The sequence below is a fragment of the Talpa europaea genome, assembly GCF_964194135.1.
Source record: "Talpa europaea genome assembly, chromosome: 14".
In the NCBI taxonomy this organism is placed as follows: Eukaryota; Metazoa; Chordata; class Mammalia; order Eulipotyphla; family Talpidae; genus Talpa; species Talpa europaea.
The window spans coordinates 49117185-49139429 of record NC_140082.1 but is presented as its reverse complement, the minus strand read 5'-3'; the positions used below and the strand labels follow the sequence as shown (position 1 = coordinate 49139429).

General features: G+C 50.1%; 1 protein-coding gene across 1 annotated transcript in view; it reads right to left on the bottom strand.

The window, feature by feature from the left end:
* GPR137B (G protein-coupled receptor 137B) overlaps nt 1–20479 on the bottom strand; it is a gene marked incomplete at both ends in the record, with an annotated part of 38565 nt that extends 18086 nt beyond the window's left edge. Inside the window, one exon of the mRNA XM_084253645.1 lies at nt 20066–20479. Within this exon, the coding sequence (XP_084109771.1) occupies nt 20066–20479 (414 nt within the window). The remainder of the gene's footprint in view (nt 1–20065) is intronic.
* Between the last annotated feature and the right edge of the window lie 1766 nt (nt 20480–22245).

Below are 22245 nucleotides of genomic sequence, written 5' to 3'. Positions count from 1 at the left end.
CCCCTGACTGAGGAGGAAGCAGCAGTGAGAAATCACCTTGCTGGCGGGATATCTGCAAGTAACCACAGGAAACCCTTCAGTGGATCCCAAAGGCCCGGCCAAGGTGGCTGATGCAGATCACACAGGGGCAGATGACATGACATTACACATGACTCTATGGGCCAATTCCCAGAAGACGTGTGCAGTAGAAACCATTTCCCTTTGAGGGCCTCTTAAAGATGTTCTTCTGAGGCCCTTAGGTGCTCATTCTTGGACTTAATGTGTGCAGGAGAACATCCTGTGGAACTAATAAAGATGCAAGCCCCCTCCCAAGTGCCAACCTTTGGGACCAGGCTGGCCCAGAAATCTTCATTTTAATCAGCTCCTTGCCTCAATAATTCTGACCACCTCTTGAGAAATAGTGTCCTAGAGGGAAGGAAACCGCCTGACCTAAAATTCTTGAATAACTCTGCAATCATTAATCTAAAACATACAGAAATAGGCGATTACAATATCTGCATGACACCAAAAGAGTCAGAGTGAGGCATAAAACCAGAGGCCGGGTACCCACAGTGCTGTGACAGTTTGAATGCACAGAATCTGGATCTGGCGGGGACAGGAATTACAGCTGTGCCTACAGTTTTTATAATCAACAAATCTACCTGCCCCCATTAAAATTTTTTTCACAAGATGAGCATTCCAAAATTATGGAAGAATTATTTGGTTTCTGGATGCATTTTGTCTCTGTCCTACATCCTTTCTGGAAGGAGATAAGATTTCAATCGTAAGTTAGTTAAAATTGCTGCTAACAGCACAAATGGATGGCATAAGTCCAATCCCTTGCTTTGAAGGGTGCTGGGTACAGCTTTATCTGACATCCTTCCATGGGATTTAGGTAAGTCGCAATACCTTTGGTATTTCTCCCTGGTCCATAAGGAGAGATATTCCAACTAAGCAACCTCTCTTGAGCCCTTACACAGTGTAGGTGGGGACATAAACCGGTGCAGCCATTTTGGAAAACCATTTGGACTTACCTTAGAAAATGAAAAATGGAGGGGCCTCCCTGGTGGTGCAGGGGTTAAGTCTCAGCACTGTCAAGCTATCACTGTGGCCTGAGTTCAATCCCCGGCCAGGAAGCTAACCCACATGGTGCAGCAGACCTCTCCTGTCTCACCCGCTGCTCCCCTCAGCAGTGTCTTTCAGTGCATCCGCTTGTTCTACTCCCCACTCTCTCTGGTGAATCCTCTCACCCCCTGTACCTTTGGCCTATACTCCAGTTCTTGTATACATAAATAAAATAAATCTTTTAAAAAAAAATCTAAAAAGGAAACTACCAAATGACCCAGTAATCCCACTCTTTGGTATTTAGTGAAAAAAATAGGAAACCTAAATCTTCAAAAAAAAAAAAAAAAAAGAATAGGAAACCATCATCCACCTCCAAAAGTATGTGCTCCACAAGGTTTATTGCAGGATTTTTTACTTTAGCAAGGACACGGAAGTGAGTGAAGTGCCCACTGGCATAACTACACGGGGAAGATGGGTCTATCCACACAAGGGAATGCTATTCAGCTACAAGAGGAACTGATCATTCACTGCAAAATGGAAGGAGCTTGTGGAAATTATGAGCAGTAAATAAGTCAGAAAGATAAAGATAAATACCGCACATTTTCATAAATGAGTAAAATGATGAATCATAGTAGATGAATTGACAAAGCAAAATAATTACAAGCTAGACATGCATAAGCAAAGTGTGGTTTCTGAGGTTAAGAGGGAGGGGAAGGGTCAGAGAGGTTTAAGGGAAGGTGGAGGAGGAAAAAACACTTCTTGTAGTAAAGGTTACAGGTTATGCCACGCGTACAAAAAAAACAAAATAGCCAAAAAATAGCCTCTCTGAGGAACAACCAATAATAGATTGATACATGATTCCAAAGTTCTGTGACAAAATACTGATTCATAATAAGGTAATAACGCTCAGAAAGCGCTCTTCTGTGACACAGTTCTGGGGGGTGTTGCTTTTAATAACTAAGAAAATTCTTCACCAATAGCAAAATGAAAAGAAACTATGCTATTTTAAAAAAGCATTTGACCTTGTTAAGGCTATTAGTTGATATCGTTTTAAGATTTAGCTATGCTGGGAGGGGTGGGGAAGGAGCTTCCAAAGAGGCAGGTAGCCTCAGCATATGTCGCTGGGTTTACTCTTGCTCACCATGGCCTGCAGAAGAGCTCAGCCACCACCCACAGGTCACTCCATGGGTGGAGTGACCCTCTTAACCCCCTGCTGGGCACAACTAGGTGGTCCTTTCCTATGGATTCAGCTCTATGCAAGGTACTGTCAGGAATCAAAGAAAAATATGAACAACCCACCTTCAATAGGCTGATAGTCCTATTGCAGGCTTAAGATTCGGAGAGACAAGACCACAGAGAAGTTGCAAACCAGAAAGGTTCTGGCTCCAAACTGGTGGGGGCACAGGTAGCTGATTCACCAGCTGTGGGCTCAGCCGCACAGTGCCCGTTCTTCTCTCCTGCCCTGTCCTGCATGTCCAGCTCCTAGACCCAGATGGAAGGCAGGAGTATGGGTGGACCAGGGTCAACTCAAGGTCAACTGGACCCCAGCTCACTCCCACCACTTGGCTAGTGCTTGGCCTTCTGGGCTGGGATCTGCAGCATGCTATTCCCAGCCAGGTGCTGCAAAAGCAGCGACACGCGGTTCCACCTGGAAGTGCAGGCTACCTACTCACTATCATCCTTTATGAAAAAGAAATACTTCCCCCCATCACCCTTGGCCCCCCGCAGCTCAATCCTCACATGTTCAATGGAGGAATGGAGTGAACAGTCAGCTGTGGCAATGGGAGTGGCAATGTTAGTGTGCAGACTGAGGGGCGCCCTGGGCCCCCCAAACTTATATGCTCTAAAGGGCTTCTGCCATCTGCTGCATAAAGACAAAGCATACTCTCAGTGCAAAAGAACTTCAATAGGATTAGTGTGCCTAGAGAGAGAAGAGAAGAAAGGGTAATAGTTTCCCAATAAAACACCCAGTTACCCATCCTCTTGTGGGCAAATGCCCAGCCAAACAGGGCTGGCCTGAAGCAGGGTTGCTAAGGCCTGAAAACTTGTCATAAATCCAAGGCACCTTCTGGCAGGGAAGTACAGGAAAGGGACAGAAGGAGCCAGGCAAGTCTGGGATGAAAGGAGAAAAATCAAAGTACAAATCAGGGTAGCAACTGCTATTGCCAGCCTCCCCACTTGTCTCTCACCCACGTTTCTCTTCCAAGTGTCTCTGCATGTCTCAGCTTCATACGTCTCTCAGGCCCCTAGCACAAGTCCAAAGCGGAGAAACCAGCATGCCCTTTGCTTCCAGGTGCCTCCTCCGGTCTCTCCAAGTCTCCTGTAGCTTCTCCTGACTGCTCTGCTCCACCCTTCATTAGGTGGGGCAGGAAGCATGGAACCTCCCCATTTTATGGAGATTCTTCTATAACAACCCCTTTCTGTAACAGCAGGACAGCCTGAACCCAAGAACACCCTTCTTAGAAAGCCCTGCCCTGGAATAGACAGGATCCCAGTCATAGCTGTCAAACATTTGGTCCAGTATTAGAGCTTTATAAACATGCATATGCCTTGTCCCAAAATTCCACTTGCAAGAATTTTCAAGTGGAAGGCGGGGCTTCTCAAGGTGTTTCCACAGAATTGGGAATTAATAACTGTTACTGGAATTAAATGCCATGTGATTCGATTTAGTAACTGCTCGGCTAAACAGCTCACTCTCTACCCCTGCAGGCATTCCCAGAACCTCTTCTGTAAACCTTCAAGGGAAACAGGGTATGCCGCAGTTTCCCAAACCTATTTGGAGGCTTAAGGTCTTCTTAATGAGTGTTTCAGGGAACAAAATTGGGAACCACTGCCCTGTGGCCCTAAGCATGGATGGCATATCTCCTGCAGTCTTAATAACAGTAACAACGATAATTAATGCACAATAATAACAACCACAATAAGAAGCAATGACAACTTTAACATGATGCTCAGTCATGGCTTCCATGAATATGGACAGAAATCAAGCAGCTGAGAACAGGTTAAACATAAAGCTCTATCCCACCCCAACCTCCTACAGGGACTCGTGCAGCCTCTCAAAAGTCTTAAGTCATTTCATCATTGGGCCCCCCCTGGTGTCACAAGGGGTTAAGATGCAGCACTATGAAGCTATCCACAGCCACTGCAGCACGAGTTCGATCCCCGGCCAGGAAGGTGACCCACATGGCACAGCAGACCTCTGCTGACTCACCTGCTGCTCCCTCAGCAGTGTATTTCAGTAGATCTGCCTATTCTGCTCCCCACTCTGTCTTTGGTGAATCCTCTCACCCACTGTATCCCTGGCCTACACCCCAGTTCTTGCATGCATAAATAAATCTTTTAAAAAATAATTTCATCATTAAGTCCAGATCCCTGTCTGAGGTGAAGAAGTCACCGCAGCTAAGGGTACAATCAGATATTAAATGGATCATTTCAACCTTCCAGGCTAAAAGCAAAGGTGATAAAATAATTAAAAGTCTTGGGGGGCCTCCCCGGTGGCGCAGCGGTTGAGCGCCGGGTTGCGAGGCTGCCCGCAGCCTCTGTGGTGCCAGTTCAATCCCCGGCTGCTCCCCGGCCACCGGAGGAGGGTCCCACATGGCGCGCAGACCTCTCCTGCGGCCCGCTGCTCCCCTCAGCAGTGTACTTTGGTCCTTCTGCCTGCTCTGCTCCCCGCTCTGGCTCTGGTGAATTCCCTCACCCTCCCGCGCTTCTGACTGTACCCAGAGCTTGTATAAATAAATAAATCTTTTTTTAAAAAATTAATTAATTAAAAAAAAAAAGTCTTGGCCATGATCTATAAAAGCTCTACCCACCCTGTATCATCAGTGCCAATTAAATGCCTTGATATCAACTGGGCCTATTCAAGCCATGCTTAGGAACCTTCCTTGCCCCCAAGCCAGTTAATCTTTAACCTCAACTTCCTTAAAGCTGTATTTAAATTCCTAGCATTTTAAGCTGCAACTCCTGACATGTATATCAATATAGATATATAAATTGATTTGTATAAAATACAAAACTTAATATTTACATAACACTGTTTTTTAAATCTCATGAATAGTCTGGACTAAGTTTAAAAAGAATAAATCCAAACTCTCCTACACACCCCACCCCACTCTGTGCTCCCAGAGACTTCATTTAAGATTGACTATGCCCAGAACTAGAGCTCAACCTCCCAGGCCAACTCCTGTCCTCGGGCCTGCTGGTGACCTCTTATCTCACTGCCCATCTCCTATCGGCTCCCACTGGCTCCCACTGACCTCAGCAGCAACTCTGCTGGGAGGAGGAGAGGCCTCCAGAGCAGGAACAGGCAGATTAATCACTCCTATGTGTCATGGTGCTACTGACAGCCAAGGTTCTATCCACTGAGGGCAAAATCAGGCCTACAGACCCAGAGAGCAGGAAGACCAGGACCATGTGAGTGAAGATCAAATGAGGTCAGATAAAAATTCAAATTGTCCTCACATTCAAATTAGTGTTCACATCGTATTAACTGGCACTGAGCATTTCATCTAGACTGAAGAATTACGAAATTGAGGAACTAGGCAGAGACACACCAGTGGTTTGAGGAAGGTGGAGGTGTGAGGTGATATAAGGAGTAAAGAGGTATGGGAAGATGTGAGGTGATGTGAGGTGTACAGAGCTGTGGGGAGGTATGGGATGGTGTGCTCCGGAGTGGAGAGGTATGGGGGAGGTGTAGGGAGGTGTAAGGAGGTACAATGTGGTCTTGTCGGGGTGTGAGGAAATTTGAGAAGGCAGGGAGAGGAGGTGGCCAGAGGGAAGCAGTGAAGCCCTGGGGACCGCAGTATAGGCAGCAGTGAGACTAGGCTGGATGCGAGTCAGGACTGTGCACCTCCCTGGGTGAGAGAACACAGAAGGCTTTCAGCAGAGTTAATGCAATTAGAAATCAGATCTGTGCTTTGAGAGGGGGGCAGGGCCTGGACTATGAGTTGAGAGAGAAAGTAAAAATGAAGGTATATGTTTAAAGCAGATCAAAATTCCAGAACACAGATGAGTGGGTGTCTAAGTCTGAGAGACTGGGGAGAATGGGGAAGGGATGCTATTGGCCACAGGGTTTCTTTTGGGTACATAAAAATGCTCTAAAGTGGATAGTGGGCCCCCCTTGTGGCGCAAGGGTTAAGCATAGCACTGTGAAGCTATCTGCAGCCACTGCAGCACGAGTTCAATCCCTGAGTTTGATCCCTGGCTGGCCAGGGAACTAGCCACATGGCGCAGCAGACCTCTCCTGTCTGGCCTGCTGCTCCCCTCAGCAGTGTATTTCAGTCAATCTGCCTGTTCTGTTCCCCACTCTGTCTCTGGTGAATCCTCCTTCCCCGCACACTATTTCTCTGGCCTGTACCCCAGCTCTTGTATACATAAATATATAAATCTTTAAAAAAATAAAGTGAATAGTGATGACAGCTGCACAACTCAGTGAATATAGTTCACTCTTGATGGAGAATTGTCTGGAACATGAATTACATCTCAATCAACAGAAAAGAATAGTGAGGACCACAGAAGTGGCCCTGGCAGTCAGAGCAGCATGGGGCATCAAGACCTCAGAAACCATGAGAGAGATTGGGTCGGGGGGACAGTCAGGGTGTCCAAGCTGCCAGAAGGGTAGACAGAATGACCTCAGCGACTGGCCACCTGCTCTGGCAAATTGGGAAGGGCCCTGGAGGAGGGAAACAGGCAGGAGAAAGTGGGAGCTGTGAGTCAACTGTAGAACTTAAGCTACCTCTTAAAATCATGTTTGTGAAATGAAAGAGATTATTCAAGGAGACCAGGGCTGTTTTCAAGATTGAGAGACCCAAACATGACCAGGAGTCTGATGACGGCAGAGAGGAGGAAGGGAGAGTCAGAAGGGAAACTGAGGCAGGACAGAAGTCGGGGGAGGAAGCCAGGCTGGAACTCTGAAGTGAAGGCTGAATCCCAGCTGCTCCTTAGGAAACTTGATCAGGAAACAAATAAGGAGGTGTAAAAGAGGATCTGGCCTCTCTCAGCATCTACACAGTCTGTGAGCACCCCAGAGTTTTGCAGGCATTCCCTGTGTGGTGAGGGAGAGGGAAGACAGGGGAGGAGAGCTGGAGACATCAGCAGCAGCTTCCATTAGAAACTCCTTTCTCCCACATCACCCACGCCCTTAGGTCCCGGCATTTGTACTGCTTTAAAAGTCCTGCCTAGAACGAACCTCAATGACAGCCAAGCTAGATAACTGAAGATTTAACTCAAGTATGGGGATAACCTTGTGTGTGTCCCCACTTCTGATTCTCATTTGACTGAGTTCCAGGTAGGCCTGGGAAGACACCCCCAGGTTGGTCCACAGGAAGCTGGACTGCTTGCATTGGGTCACAGTTCTGCTCTCCCAGACAATGGGTGCAGGCCCCGAACCTGTGTTTGCCCTCAGAACCCCCTCAGTGACCCCTAGCCCTCCACCCACCCTTCAGATGACGCAGGCGGGCCCAGAGATTAGTGGATGACGTGCTTGCTTTGCCAAAAGAGCTAAGTTCTAGAAGTAACTGTTGAACTCTGCCTCCCCCCTAATAAATTACAATCCCTGAATATCACTGATTCTGTTCCCACCCTTTGAACTCCTGCCCGCCTGGTTTTTTCTTCTACTGACTCGAGTTGGCATTTGCTATCTTATAATCATTTTTCTTAATGTCATGGTGGCGGTGCTGGCAGAAACGTCCCAAGCTACTCTTTGTGGGTATGACAGTATCCCTTGTGCATTCAGTGAAACTAAACAAAAGTAATCTCTTCTGTCCCCACAGGCAGCATCTGTGACGATGAAATGAAGCACTATGCCTCCAGACTTGCCCTTTTTTCGGAATTTCTCTATGTAGCCATTTTGCTTTATAAATCACCCTCTCCCCAAAAAATAAATATTATACCTCAGCCTCCAAGCCTTCACTTTGGTGCCACCACTCCCTGAACTGCAGCCCTTTTAGAGATAAATGACAGAGTGGACGCTTCACAATGCCTCCCACCTCACCCAACCCTTCACAGGCTGCGGCCCCAAAGCCCAGGCTGATACCTGATCTTATATACTGTGCTACTGTGCACACATTCCCCTGCCCTGCAAAGGTCATCATGACCTGAATTTGGTGTTATCATACCCAGGCAGGATTATTCTTTCACTATATGTGTATGTATTCCCAAACAATATATACTACTATCTTGCATGGTCTTTCACGTGAGTTAAACAACTGCATTAAAGCCTTCCATCTCCTTCTGCAATGTGTCTGTTCACCTAACATGGTGTGTGTGCAATGGATCAAGATTGAAACACACAGGTCTACTTCATGCCTCCTCACCAAGGCACAGGGTTCCTCCATATACAGGTCACAACTGTGTGTCCCCTCTCCAGCAGGGAGACAACTAGAGATGGTTAAGAGTGTGGATTCTGGGGCTGGGTCTTGTGGGTTTGAATCCTGGCTCTACCAATAATCATCAGCTGTGTGACTTTGGAAAAGTTACCTAACCTCTCTGTGCCTCAAGTAGCTCTTGTATACAATGAGACACTAGTAACCACCTCATAGATTTTTGTGCAGACCAGCTGAATACAAGTAGAGCACTCAGATAAATGCCTGCCATCTAATAGACCCTATGTGTTTATATACATCTGCTGTCCCTGCTATGATTATTAGTCCTGTAAATGTCCTCAAACCATGTTTCTGAATGTATAACGACTGAACTGTGACCATAAAAGCTTTCTTGACCATAAAAGGAATTTTCATATACAAAATGGTTAGGAACCACTGACATATTTGCTATTTGCTCTCGTGGTCCCTGTGTGTTACCCACTTCCTGATATATTGGGGAAATTATGCAAAGCCCAAGGTCCTGTCACCCTCTTAGGGTGATAGTCATGAGTCAGTTGCCTCTTTTTCCACATGCTGAGCATCTCATTCACCAGAGCAAGAGATCACAGCCACCAGAGTTCCTGCAGCCAAATGCAGCATCTGTCCCGAAGAAGCACTGAGGACACCTTTCAGGGGGACCAGCATTTGAGGTCAACTCTCTAAACAACCCAAGGTGAGGGCAATGTCTCCATGTTTGAAGAGACGGTCCATATTTCTAAAGCCATGGGACCCCATGAAGGAAAAAGGAATATGCTGTCCATGTCATATAATTCTGGGGAACAGTAACCTGAAGCCAAGGTGTGCAGTCTATGTCCCAGGCTGGCCAGGTGTCTGAGGCTCCCAAGAAGGTGACTGGGTTCCAGCGTTAAGGCTACACCATGTCAGCTCCTGCCTGTGAACTTGCTAAGTGTGTGGCTGTGGCCTTGGGAGTCCCGAGTTCTGCTCACTTCCTGGCCTTATACCTACCCTGGGAGCACAGAGTCCCCAGCACTTAGACAAGTTTCTTCTAAATGCAATCTCGGGACAACAGCGACAGTGCCTCTGCTCTGGACTTGTGTAAAGCCCAGAACTCCCTGGAAGTATTCTCAGCCTTCCTGAAAGTGCCTCTGTCATAGCCTATCCAGGTGACTGGAGAAAGAAAGACAAGCAGAGAGATATATATACAGACAGACAGACAGGCTGACAGACTTACCCTCACAGTCAGATTGTGGACCCCATGAAGGCAGGCAGCCAGCCTCACACCTCAATGGCTTCTCTGAGGACTCTTTTAGTTCATGATAAAGGGCTGCCTCGTCCCTTCCTTATGGATTCCTGTCTGTTTTGGCTGAGTTCCTTTGCCTCCTCCATCCCTCCATGGACTCATAAGCATCTCCCTGCCCTTGCAAATGGAACTGTGTCTCCATCAAACAGTGCCCATGCCAGCTGGGCCCCCCCCCCCCAGAAGGCTCCCGGCTCATGTTGACAAAGTCCGGCCGGGCAGGCAGCCCCAAGCGGGCCAGTGACCCTAGCGAGTGAGTCTCTGTCCAAATCAACCTAACAACATCATAAATGGGTACCTGCCCTGTCTTTCTGCAGTTTCTCTGCTTTTCTCTTGTCTCTTGTCACCTGAATCTGGATTCAAGGGCGCAGCTGGCTGGGGTACTGAGTTGCTCACCCCATGAACTCTCCTGACCTATCTTTGTCTTTTATCTACAAGATAAGATGATTAGTATAAATATTCATTAAGATGCCTTCTACTTTGAAAAACTAAGGCAGGAAGTGGCTCTCTGGAGGGCTCCCTGTATCCCCACCTGGTGACACTCAGCCTTGCTTCAGAGTGGGCCCCACCTGTCTGTGGAGCAAGGAGGCCAGCAGGCCGCAGGGACAACACAGGCAGAGCAGCACAGTCCTGCCAATGTCCACTGACTCCTTGGGGCACAGGCCATGCAGGGATGCACCTGCCCACTCACTGGTGCAGGCAGAGATTACTCACCCAGATGGGCCTCCCTGGCAGGATGCTCTCTCCAGAGCAAGAGTGGGAAGGGCTGTGGCCACAAAAGGTAACATTACTGCTATTTTGTTTCTGAACCACTCCCGCCACAATTGCAGCTCATCATTACCAGCCCCAAATTGTGCCAAATATGCTTAAATAAGGTAACACATCAAACATGGCAGATACATTTCTCTGCAGGGGAAGTGAGGCAGGGTGTCCCCTGGCTCCATGAAGGAAGGATCCACACTGGGGGCAATCATGTCTGACACTGTACCCTGTCCTGGTGGCAGAGCACTTAAAAGCTCTGTTAGCAATGGCAACGCTTCTGCCCCTCCCCACACACAAAATAACTTTCTGCCTCAGAAGTAAGGAAAATTCTGGTTTCATGGGAACTCTGGCCCTTGCCAGGAGCAGATCGGTGTTTATTATGGGCTTTATGGCTGTGTTACCACCACCACACACACCCTCCAACAAATGATAGGTTGAAATCCTAACCCTCAGTGTGATATTAAGAAACGAGACCTTTTGAAGGCATGAGGCTGGTGCCCTCATGACTGGGATCGGTGCCCTTCTAAAAGGAATCTCAGAGAACTCTCTCTGGTCTCCAGCGACAAGAAGTCAGCAGCTACAACTTGGAAGGAGGCCCTCACCAGAAGTCAGCCGTGCCAATACCCTAATCTCGGACTTCCAGCCTCTGGAACTGTAAGAATTACATGTCTGCTCTTTAGTTCACCCAGTCTGCACTATTCTGCTAGAGCAGCCCGAATGGACAGAGACAGTATTAGGTGGCGTCCTTGCTTCCTGCCCCAGACAGACTTGCTGTGGTTCCTCCCATACAGGAGGCAACGTGGAGTGAGAGAGAAACTGTCTGCTGAGAGCAAGACAACAGTCCCAACTCACCATGGGACACCGCTGTGATAAGGGTCAACCCCCCATCTTATCAACCACAATGGAAGGAACTAAGAAAGTTAGTTCTTAGCAGGGAGGAAGCAACAGATGTGGTCAAAACTGGGAAGGGCTGTCTGTGGTGGGAGGAGTGACGTACTTTCTCTGCATGGCCCCAGGGGACCCCAAGCACCACCTTCCCATCCTGATATGGGCTGCACCCCAGGGAGCTGCTTGACCAAACCAGGGTCGAGACATTGGCTTATACTTATATAGTAGCAAGGGCCACTGGTTCTTTTTAAAACATGTATTTTGGTGGCATAATCACAGAGATAGAATCCTAGAAATGAAGGAGTAAATGCAGCTCCAGCTTTCTACTGGAAACACCCCACGCTACAAGCCACTCCATAAGGTCTGTCACCAAGTCAGTTGAGTCAACGCCACAATGGAGACATTACTGGCACAATGGAGTCTGTTGTCCCTGCTCCACACTAATTTCCATGAATGCAGGACCCTCGTTTAACCTAGTGTCTAGAGAATCAAAGGCACTCAACCACACGTGATAAAGCAACCTAACTGCCCACCCTGGGATGAGTGGGCAAACTGTGGGAGCCACTCACAGTGGAAGATCACCCCACCTTAAAGGGGGGCGATGCAGTGGTGCATCAACAGCATGGGTGAACCTCAAAAGAGTGAGACACAGATGATCACTTGTCCGATTCCTCTGATGTGAAATATCCAGAATAGGTAAATCCAGAGAGGCAGAGTACACTGTGGCTGGCTGCCAGGGGCAGGGGCGAGGGAGAACAGGGAGCAACTGATGACTGTGGAGGGACTGTCTTTTGGGGGGGATGAAAATATTCACAAGCCACATAGAGGTGAGAATTGCATAACAAAGTGAGTGTGTGAATGCCCCTTATCTGTGCCTATCAAACTGGCTGATTTTATGTTCTATTGTGCAGTGGCAATTTATGTTACTCTGTGAAAGCCGGGAGGGTGCACAGACGTTTTCTCAGGACAGGAGTTGGTCCTGAACAAAGCCTGGCTCCTGGGGGCCGGTGGCGCTCCCTGCCTGTCTCTCTGCCGCTGGTCATCCATGATGGACAGCCATCACCTGAGGGGAAACTGACCCCTGACAGCACTTAGGTCTGGGAGCAGCTTATGAGGTGGAGTCCAGCCCAGGGAGCTGGGTGGACTTTTACCCTGTGTTTTACAGACCATCTCTTAGCAAGTGTATCTGCCATTAAAAGGGGCAGCTGATGCCATCACATGACATCAAGGCCATTGAAGCCCCACACCTGCATCTCCCTGGCCCCCAGCAGGCAGGGGACAGGTTCATTTGTGTGCTGTGGATGACAGGTGGGTCATAAGACTCATTTCTATTTATGTCCATTCTTCCCAATAGGAAGTGACCCTTTAGAGCAGCGATCGCCACACATTGAGACCCCAGAGACCTGCATGTATGTGATGGCGAGCTGTTCACTGAGCAAATGACACTCTCTGACCCCGAGACAACAATCCACAGCCTCTTCCCAACTTGCCCGAATATGTGTCCTGGCCAAATGAACAGAATAAAAGTGGTCCTGACCTTGTCTTAGAACAAGTCCAGCAGCCTGTTTTTATATGGCCTGTAAGCTAAGAATAGTTTTTATCTTTTTTAAGAGATGTTTAAAAACAAAAACAAAACAAAAACAAAAAATATGCGAAAGAGACCACGCGTGGGCAAAGATACTGCCAGGGGCTCGCTGCTTCCTTTCAGGCACAAGTTCAAGGAAATCAACCCATTTGTAGGAAAAAAAAAAAAAAAAAAACCACGCGGACTTCATCTGTCCTCCTGGGTTAATAGACTCTAAATTTTAGCCACAAGATAAATAAGAAGTAAAATATTTACAAGGCCTTGCAGACCTCTGCGGGTGCCTGTGTGCTGGGTATTGTCTGAACTGTTTGCCGAGGCTATTTCTGTCCTGAGAAAGCTGACCTGCCAGAACGTCAGGGCCGAGGCGGCCCCGCAAACCAGGAAGCGGCCTTGCTCCTCTCACTGGAACTGGGAGGTGAACAGGAACTGACTGAGGAAGGCAGCTCTTAGGATCACATGATGCGTTGTTTTCAAAGAACCTAAGAGTCTCTTGGTGATGGTATTTGAACGAGCAGCCTTGTCCTCCTCCCTTCAGCCTCTCCCTCACCTTGGGCACAAGCAGTCCCTGGGGTTGGGAGCTGGGAGGAATGGGCAAACAGTGGGAACCACTTACAGTGGAAGGTCACCCCCCCTTAGAGTGGAGGGATGACAGCATGGATGAACCCCGAAAACAGGACACTAAGTGAGAGAAGGCACACGCAGGAGGCCACGTATTATCTGATTCCTTTGATGAGAAATATCCAGAATAGGTAACTCCCGAGAGGCAGAGCAGACTGCTGGCTGGTTGCCAGGGGCTGGGACAAGGGGGACACCTTGGGTGTTTAGATGGTGGGGGGCCCTTGAGGCCTTCAGGAGAGGGGGCCGCTGTGAGACACAGCTAAGGTCAGCCCAGCCTTGGCAAAGCTCTTTCTCCCTGCCAGTCTCTGCTTGTCTGACTCAGCAAAGGCAAGGGAGCAAAAAGACGTAAATAAGTCAGAAAGAAAAAGAAAAATGCCGGATGGTCTCACTCATTGCAGGAATTTAGAAAACCTAAATAAGGGACCAGGAAAAAGACTAATTAATACAAAGTAAAAATCAAAATCAACAAGCAATGATAAACCAGAGACACACTACCCCGGGGCGGGGAGAGGAAGGACGAGGGTCAAAATAGGGAGGGTACAACTGTATGGGGAATATAACCAAAATGAAAATGCATACATTGTGCAAAAATGAAAAATGATGCAAGAATTATATAAAATATTAAAAAAACAAAACAAAACAAAAACAAAAGACGCAGCTACACCCTGCAGATACTGGGGTGTATGGGACCCAGACTGAGCCTCCCAAGGGGACTAAGAGCCGCCAGTCTGTGCTCACTGCCAGAGACCAAGCTGGCAGCGCTTGGCTCAGTCTGCCCTGTTGGGAAATCAAGACTTCGTGGTCAATGGGCTTGGATTTCAGATACACTTTGAGTAGTCCAATTGTTCCCAAGAGCATGGAGGGAATTAGAGAAATTTGGTTCACCTTAATTTGGCAGGGTGGATGACCCCTTAGGCACCAAACAACAATGGGGTTGGAAAGAAGGAAAAACTAGTGCTTAGAGGAGAGAGCTCAGGAAACTGGATTGTATAATTAGAAGGCTTCTTGTTGGGGGAAATTTTTAGAAGTAAAATTAGGAAGCTACTTCCTGGGAGGTGCTGGTAGTGGGTGGTAGGCTGAATGCAGAAAAGGAAACTTCTCCTGGGTCCGGTGTGTGCCTGCACACAGGCGTGCACGCATGTACACTCCTGGTAGCTGTGCACCCACTGGGTGATCATGAGGGGACAGTGCCAGGGCCCATGGTGTGCAGCACAGAGGCAAGATCAAGAATATTCCCTGTGCCAGGTGACCATGGTCCCAGCTTTGACATAAGGTACTTGGGGACTGGCAAAGGCATGCCTGGTGTGTTCCTAAGCTCAAGAGGAACAGAAGCTTCCTTCTTCACATTTCCTAGCTAGCGTAGGGCCTGCCTACAATAGGCGCTCAGGAAATATTTCTCGAATAAATCCACTGCCAAGAGTCACAGCAAGGCCTATTTCTATACTCCTAAAATCACACCTGTCTCTTCATGGTGGAGATGCGGGGGAGGGGGAGCAGTCCCTGAAGTCAACTGTGGCTGCCTTCTACGTCTCTATCAGGAAGGATGAGGACCGGGATGCATTTCCAGTTAGGGGTGGTATATGCAGCAAGCACAGGCTCAGGGATGCCAGACCTTGTCCCAGCTCTTTACAGCTGGCTGGAGACCTTGGACAAGTCACCAGAGGTCTCCAGGCCTCAGATGGTTCATCTGCAAAATGAAGGATTGGGCTGCTGAGTCTCCTACTCCCTTGAGTTCTAAGATTCAAGGGCTGCAGCTGGGAGGAGCTGGTGATTCCCATACCCTCACTAAGTGTTGTGCCAAGTGTCACTGCCATTTTACAAACTTAAAAGTTATAACTTGGTGGTAAGTCATTTTAATGACGTGCAGGGTTGAAAAGAGCAGAACCAGTGCTGGGGCCTGACCTTCAGGACTGTGGTTTTTGGTATCTAAGCAAGAGCCTCGTCTGGTTGTTAGTGTAGAAAGAGCAAAGGGATGCTGCACAGACTAGATCTCCTTTAACCTGCTCCAACCCGGGGGAACAAATGCCAGGGTTTCTAGCCCCTGGTCAGTCAGGGAGGTCAGTAACTGGCTACTGGGCAAAGCCAGGATTCGAACCTAGCTTTGCCCTCCCCTTCCAGGTTCAGAGTTGCCTCCTGATGGACAGGTCCTCACTGCCATCGGGACACCCAGGCCCCATGGTGATCTCCAACACCCACCCTGAGCCTCAGGTAGCCCCCACACTCCCTTGCAGCCGCACACTATGGTGTCTGATGTCCCAGCTGTGTCAGCATCTATTAATCACGCCACCTCTCCCCCAACCGAGAGGGACCACTTCTCCTTTTCCTTCCGCAAACCACCTAACTGAAATGGCAGGAATTTATCACAGGGCTTAACACATGGCTGAACCATGGGGAAGCTGAGCCTGCTGCCTTCAAACAAAATCAGGAACCCCAGAAGTCTGAGGTCCAGACATTCAATTCTGAGAGAAAATGGCTGGGACATGCAACAACCTGGGTGTCACCGAGCCCACCGCCTCACCACACCCCGCCACACAGGACCCTTTGCCCCATGAGCTGCCCTGGCACAGAAGTGAGGGGCCTCTGCTGCTGAGCACTACTCAAAAGCCTGGCAATGGAGACACCCCAATACCTCAGCACGAAGAGCCTGTGCCTCAGGTGTCAAGGTCTTCCCCAATCTAAGGCGGATTATAAAGGCAACAACTAACATGGTGCTAGAAGAACAGGCTCTGGCATAAATGCCCCATGTAGGCCTGGGTCCAACCACTTTCTGACATAGCAGGCAGCTGAGTGGGAGCTTGGCTATAGCCCAGACCTGGCACTAGGGCCAGGCTGGAAACAGGCAGTCGATATTCCACGTCCCAAGGAAAGCCCCAAACATCTGGGGGCAGGCTCACATACTCCACACAAAGGACATCCTAAGAGTCATTAGCAGAACCAGTCCTACTACTAGCCACCTCCCTGCCTTTGCTCCTGTGGAGAAGGTGAAGGGACATGAGGAAAAGAGTTAGCAGCTTGTCAGCAGGAGAGTGGAGTTCACGTGGGACATGATGGGCCTCCCCCCTGGTCTGTGAGGAGAAAGCTCCTTAGGAACTCAGGGAAATGAAAAAGAAAGGGGCCCTAGCCCCCCACTTCCCAGGTGCTCACTGAGCTGGGAACATATAGGCCTAAAAGGTGTAGACCCCACAGCAAAAGGGGTTGTAGAAGGGGAGTCCTGGCCAAGACCAGCCTGTGTCTTGGGGGTCTGAGAAATTTGGAGGATGGGGTCTGCTGTCCCCTGGGATCCTGTAGGGGGCAAGGCAGAGTGCAGAGTGAGAAGAAGCAGGTGAGAGGTGGTGGGTGGGCACCAACCTGGGTGCCCCGGTGAAGGGGAACGGGGAGAGGAGATGAGCACAGGGAGCCAGGATGAAGCTGACCCCACCATGTAGACATGGCAGAGTCACACACAGAGGCAAAGGCAGAGCGAGACAGGGAGGTGACCAGGCAGACAGTCACATGAGACAACCCTGCCCCCAACCTCCTGGGCCAAGCCCAGAAGAGTCAGATTCCCAAGATGGAGGGGGAGAGGCTGAGAGCGCAGGACACACCCTTCCAGCCCAAACCCGGACTCTAAGCCTGGCCTGCCCTGGAGAGGAATGGACAGGTTGACACTGCATGTAAAGCTTTCACCACTGGGCATGGTAGTGGTCATGGCTGAATAGAAAGAGACTTAACCGAGTTTTATAACAATGAAGTGGGGAAAACAGTCAATCAAATTGAGTCTCCTCAGTACTGGATTACATGAAGAGGGGAGGCTCCGGCCAGGCCAGAGCTACTCACAGTTGTGCAGTAGGTGCTGGGGCGGGGGTGGGGGGGAGAAGCAGGGAGGGGGCCGCAGAAGGGCAGGAGGGACAAGACTACAACTCCAGTGGCCAGAACTGGAGCCCTCAGTGAAGTGCCACATAGGCCACAGGGCACTTTCCACTGCCCTTTCCTCTTTGCCACCCAACCTCCTAACCTGGGAGCTGGTGCAAACCCACCACCTCCTCTCTGAGGCTGGCGAGTCCCCTGAAGTCTCCTAACGTTCAAATATATGCTCCCCTAAGTCCCTTGTGTTATTACTTAATGTATGTGCAAACTCTGTCTACCCAGCTGGAGGCTAAGCTCCTAGAGAACAGGTGCTAACATTTAGAAAAGGGTATGTTTTCCCTTGTAGGTTTCAAAGATTGTAGCCAAAAGTTAAGTCTTACACTCAGATGTCACAGAGGGGGTGTAATCCTCAGCTCCACCATGCACGGACCTTGAGTGAGCCATTTAATCTCTGAGCCACCTCTGTAAAATGGTGCCACTACCAGTACTTTCTCTGGAGGGTTGTTGGAAAGAATAACTGAGACAAATCACCTAAAACTGCACCTAGCACATATTAAGCACACACTTCTGCTATTCCCTTCCCTCCAAAATCTGATTTACTGGCAGTCATTCTTAAAGCCCGCCTGGTGACGCCTGTGGTTGAAAACTCTGTGTAAGGGAAGGGGTGTGGAGGAGAGCAGTGTCTGAGCTGGGAGTCTCCTACTCAGAAAGATCTGTGCGTTTGTCAGCAAGTCAAGGAAGGACTTTGTTCTGCCACGCTCTGTGGTGTCAGTCCTGAGGTGCCAGCTTCCCTGTCAGTCACTCCAGAGACAGAGAAGAATAAAGACCTGGAGATATAAAGGCTTGGGGCCTTTCTGCTTGACTGGCTTTGTCTAACTGGTCACTCTTTTCCTCACTCAGCACTTACTTGCCAACCAGCAGATGGTGCAGAAAATGTGCAGTCCTGCCCCTAATCCAGCTCCAAGTGGAGAATTTGCATGTGATTATCAGACAGCAATGGCGCTGCCCTACATTTCTCTCTCTCTCGCTCTCTCTCAAAAAGGGACAAGAATGAAGATCTCAAGGTGTGCTGTGACCACAGTCATAGCTCTTGAAATATTTTTGCTACCTTCCTGGAAGCACCCCTTTCAATCCAGTTTAAATAACTAGAGTCTGCAATGTCTCAGACTGTCGAAAGTGGTTTTCAGGTTTAGAAGCAGCATTTGGAGATCATGTACATTACTGGGGACTGGAAAACAGGCGGATGCACTGGTTTTCTATGAAGGCTTTGAGTATACCTTTTGATAAGTTTGTGATCGTTACTAAACGGTACATAGGCTATTTTTTAGCCAAAAGTTATTTCCTCCAAATTTTCAGTCAGGGGCTCCCCCTACACAGGGCAATCCTTGTTCTACCTTTTCTTTTCTTTCCTTAACCAAAGACATTTTCTTTTGAGAAACATGGACACAGATAAAAGGAAAGGCATGCCTGCCTACACTCAGCCTGGGCCCATGAGAAGCCTTGGGGATTACCCTCATCATGACACACTGGTGCCTGAGCAGAGAGAAAGGGACATTTTAGAGTTTGGAAAGCTGACAGGAATCAGAAATGAGGAAGGGCATGGTATTGTGTTATTAAGCCTTTATAAAAAAAAAAAAAAACTTCACACAGTATTTGCAAAGTACTTGACAATTACTGCACTTTCATTAAGTCAGCGGTCACAGCAGCCAAGCCCAGCTGAATGTTCTCCCATTAACTTATTAACAACACGCCTCATAAAGTGACTCGAGTGCGCCAGTAAAAGAGCCTCAGTAAACTTTTACAGCTTTTTCTTGGGGTCTCAGAAGACTTCAGACAACAAAGCCTGACCTGCAGCAGCAGCTCGGGAGCAGGGTGTTACCCCAGACTGCTGTTTAGCAACCCTGTGGAATGAGTTAGTAAGTTGTAGTTCAGTGGGGTTCCTGGGCTGGAAGTTCCAAATGTCTCATACAAACCAGGACAGTCCCTCCCTGCCCCACTCAAAAAAAAAAAAAAAAATTTTTTTTTTTTTAGAAAGCCAATGTCAGAGCCTCCCTGATGGCACAAGGGGTTAAGCACAGCGCTATGAAGCAATATGCAGCCTCTGCAGCACGAGTTCGATCCCTGACCATCCAGTCAGCAACCCACATGGGAAGCAGACCTCTCCAGTCTCGCCTGCTGCTCCCCTCAGCAGTGTACTTCGGTCAATCTGCCTGTTCTGCTCCCCACTGTGCCTCTGGCGAATCCTCTCCCCCCCCCCCCCGCGTCTCTGGCCTGGACCCCAGCTCTTGTACGCATAAATAAATAAATCTCTAAAAAGAATAAAAATAAAAAGCCAGTGTCCATTCAAAGCCAGAAGCCAACTGCAGATGACCTTTCGGGACACGGGGTGCGGTGCCTTTCGATGAGGGGACAGAGGAAAATCGAGTTCAAGTCTCCCTAGAGGGCACCCCTCGGTGCCAGTTCTGAGCTGGGTGTGCACAAAGATGCCGCCGCGCCCAGGACCCACGGATTGGCGACTGGATGCGGAGCTGAGTAAGGGCGGAGGCTGGTGAGTGGGGGCTCGCCCGCTGTCCTCTTCCCTGGCCTCGTTGGGGAAGGGGAGTCAGATACTGTTCCCCGAGAGCCCAGATCCGCCTGCCCTCGCTCTCGCTCTCGGCCCCGTGGCTCCGCCACCAGCCCCAGGTGAGCGTCCCCGCGACTCACCTGCGTGAAGTACAAGTTCATGAGCGTGAGGGTGAAGAACTGCAGGCACACCGGGAAGCAGTAGAGCAGCCAGAAGACGAAGGGGGTGAGCGCATTGGCCGCCACGAAGTCTTTGAAGTAGAAGGAGAATAGGATGGTCCGCAGGGAGGCCCAGAACAGACAGAGGAAGAGGAAGACGCTCTGGTAGCTGAGCCGCTTGTGGCGGTAGCGCAGCACCAGCCAGAGCTGCACGTAGATGAACACGAAGAGCAGCGAGTAGAAGACGGTGTAGACGATGGTCAGGCCGAGCTTCACGTAGGGGGGCACGGCCGGGGTCAGCGTGGGCTGCAGCGTGTCGTTGCCAGGAGGGTCCCACGGCAGGGCCGCCATCGGACCGGGGGCGCTGCGGCGCTGCCGGGGGCGCTCGGGCTTCATCGGGGCCGGCGCCCGCCGCCGCTCCCCGCGCGGGGGTCTCCGGGCATCGCGCTCCTCCCGGAGCCGGGCGACTGGAGGAAAGAAAACAAGCAGCACTTCCTCCCCCGGCACCACATGATTCACTGGGGCGGCCTTTGTCTGCGATTGGCCGCGCCGAACCCGCCGCCCCCGCGCGCCCGCCGGCCCCGCGCGCCCCCGCCCCGCACTGTGCGCCCCCCGACGCCCCCCCAGCCGGCGCCGCGCTGCCAGCCCCCCAGCCCCGCGCACGCCCGCCCCGCACGGCGCTCCCCCGCCCCGCCCCGCCCCGCCCCGCCCCGCCCCGCCCGGGACACCGCCCCGCGCCCCACGCCCACCCGCGGGCGCACCGCCCCCCGCGCTGCGCCCTGAGCCCTGCGCGCCGCCGCCCTGCGCCTTAGCCGAAGCCCCCTGGACCTCCCGCCCAGGTGCCCCACCTGAGGCCGCTCCGAAACTGTGCCCAGGGCGCTTTGTGCAAAAGTTGAATCTTTTCTTTCAAAAACAACTGCTGGAAGTCCTTTAATAGTGAAATTGGACGGCTCCGGCCGTGAGCTGGCTGGCGTTTTCCCCTTGGAAATGTATTGCTGAGTGATGTCTATTTCTGAACCACAAAGGCCAGGTTTGCGATTTTGAGGTCAAGCTTGGGTACTCAGGATCGCGCTGCATGTGGATGCTGCCTCATCTTGGTTGCAGAGTTCCTTGCAGTGCGTCCCGCATCGCGATTCCGGAGAGGATGCTGCGCCCTCCCTTTGCAGCAAAGCGGCTGGTGCCACGAACGCTAGGGGCGGGCTGGCGATGTAGCCCGCGGGACTTCAGAGTGATGTGCCTCACATTTACGGGACATCCCAACTGTGACAGGGTGGTCCCCCGGCAAAGGAGAAGCCCCAGGTTTCCTACTCATCCAAGGGAGGGTGGAGCTGAGCAGTGAGAAGCTGGAGAGGAGATTGGAGCAGTAAGGAAGAGGATTGGGTGCTAGGAGACCAGGAGGAGGTACATGGAACAGAGGACGTGAAAAAAAATGGCACTTGCTTCTTTGTCCTGGACCATTGAAATAGATGTGGGTGGGAGACGTGGGGAGGTTAACAATGGCAGCTTTTATCTTGTTTTTGATTTTGCTCTTTTCCTCCCAGACTTGTCTATGCCTGCTTATGACACTTTTCTATGGGTCTCCTCCGGAGGGTGCTTTAGAGTTGTGGCAGGCTTTCGTGCCTGTGGCCCTGCTTTGGTTAACCCTGCTTTGGGTTAACCCTCTGTGGCCCTGCTTTGGGTTAACCCTGTTTGGCTGGACATTTACCCATGAGGGAATGGGCAACTTTGGATGCTTGATTTCGAAACTTTATTCTTCCCTTTTCTGTATTACACTAATTGTATTAAAATTCCTTTCCACTGAACGTGTTATGGACTAGAGTATGTTTTGTCTTGATGCGGCTGATGGCAAAACCTATTTAGAGTGGGCCGGTATGGGGCTTCTGGGTTGCCTCTCACCCTGACCAGTAACAACCAGTAGGTTGAGCAGTCACCCAGATCAACAAACCCCCTGTTGCTATGACTGGGTGGGTCTCTCAGCAGGCGTTTATGCCTCTCTGGCATTGCACCAGAGGTGACAGCACTTGTAAGTGCTCTGGGCACAGATGAGGTGCTAAGCTGCCATCTGAAAGCATTTCTTGGCGAGCAATTGGGTAAAGAGAAGAAAGGGCTATGAATCGCCAAGGCTCCAGGAATTTCTTGTGATTTCTTTACCACCTTATATT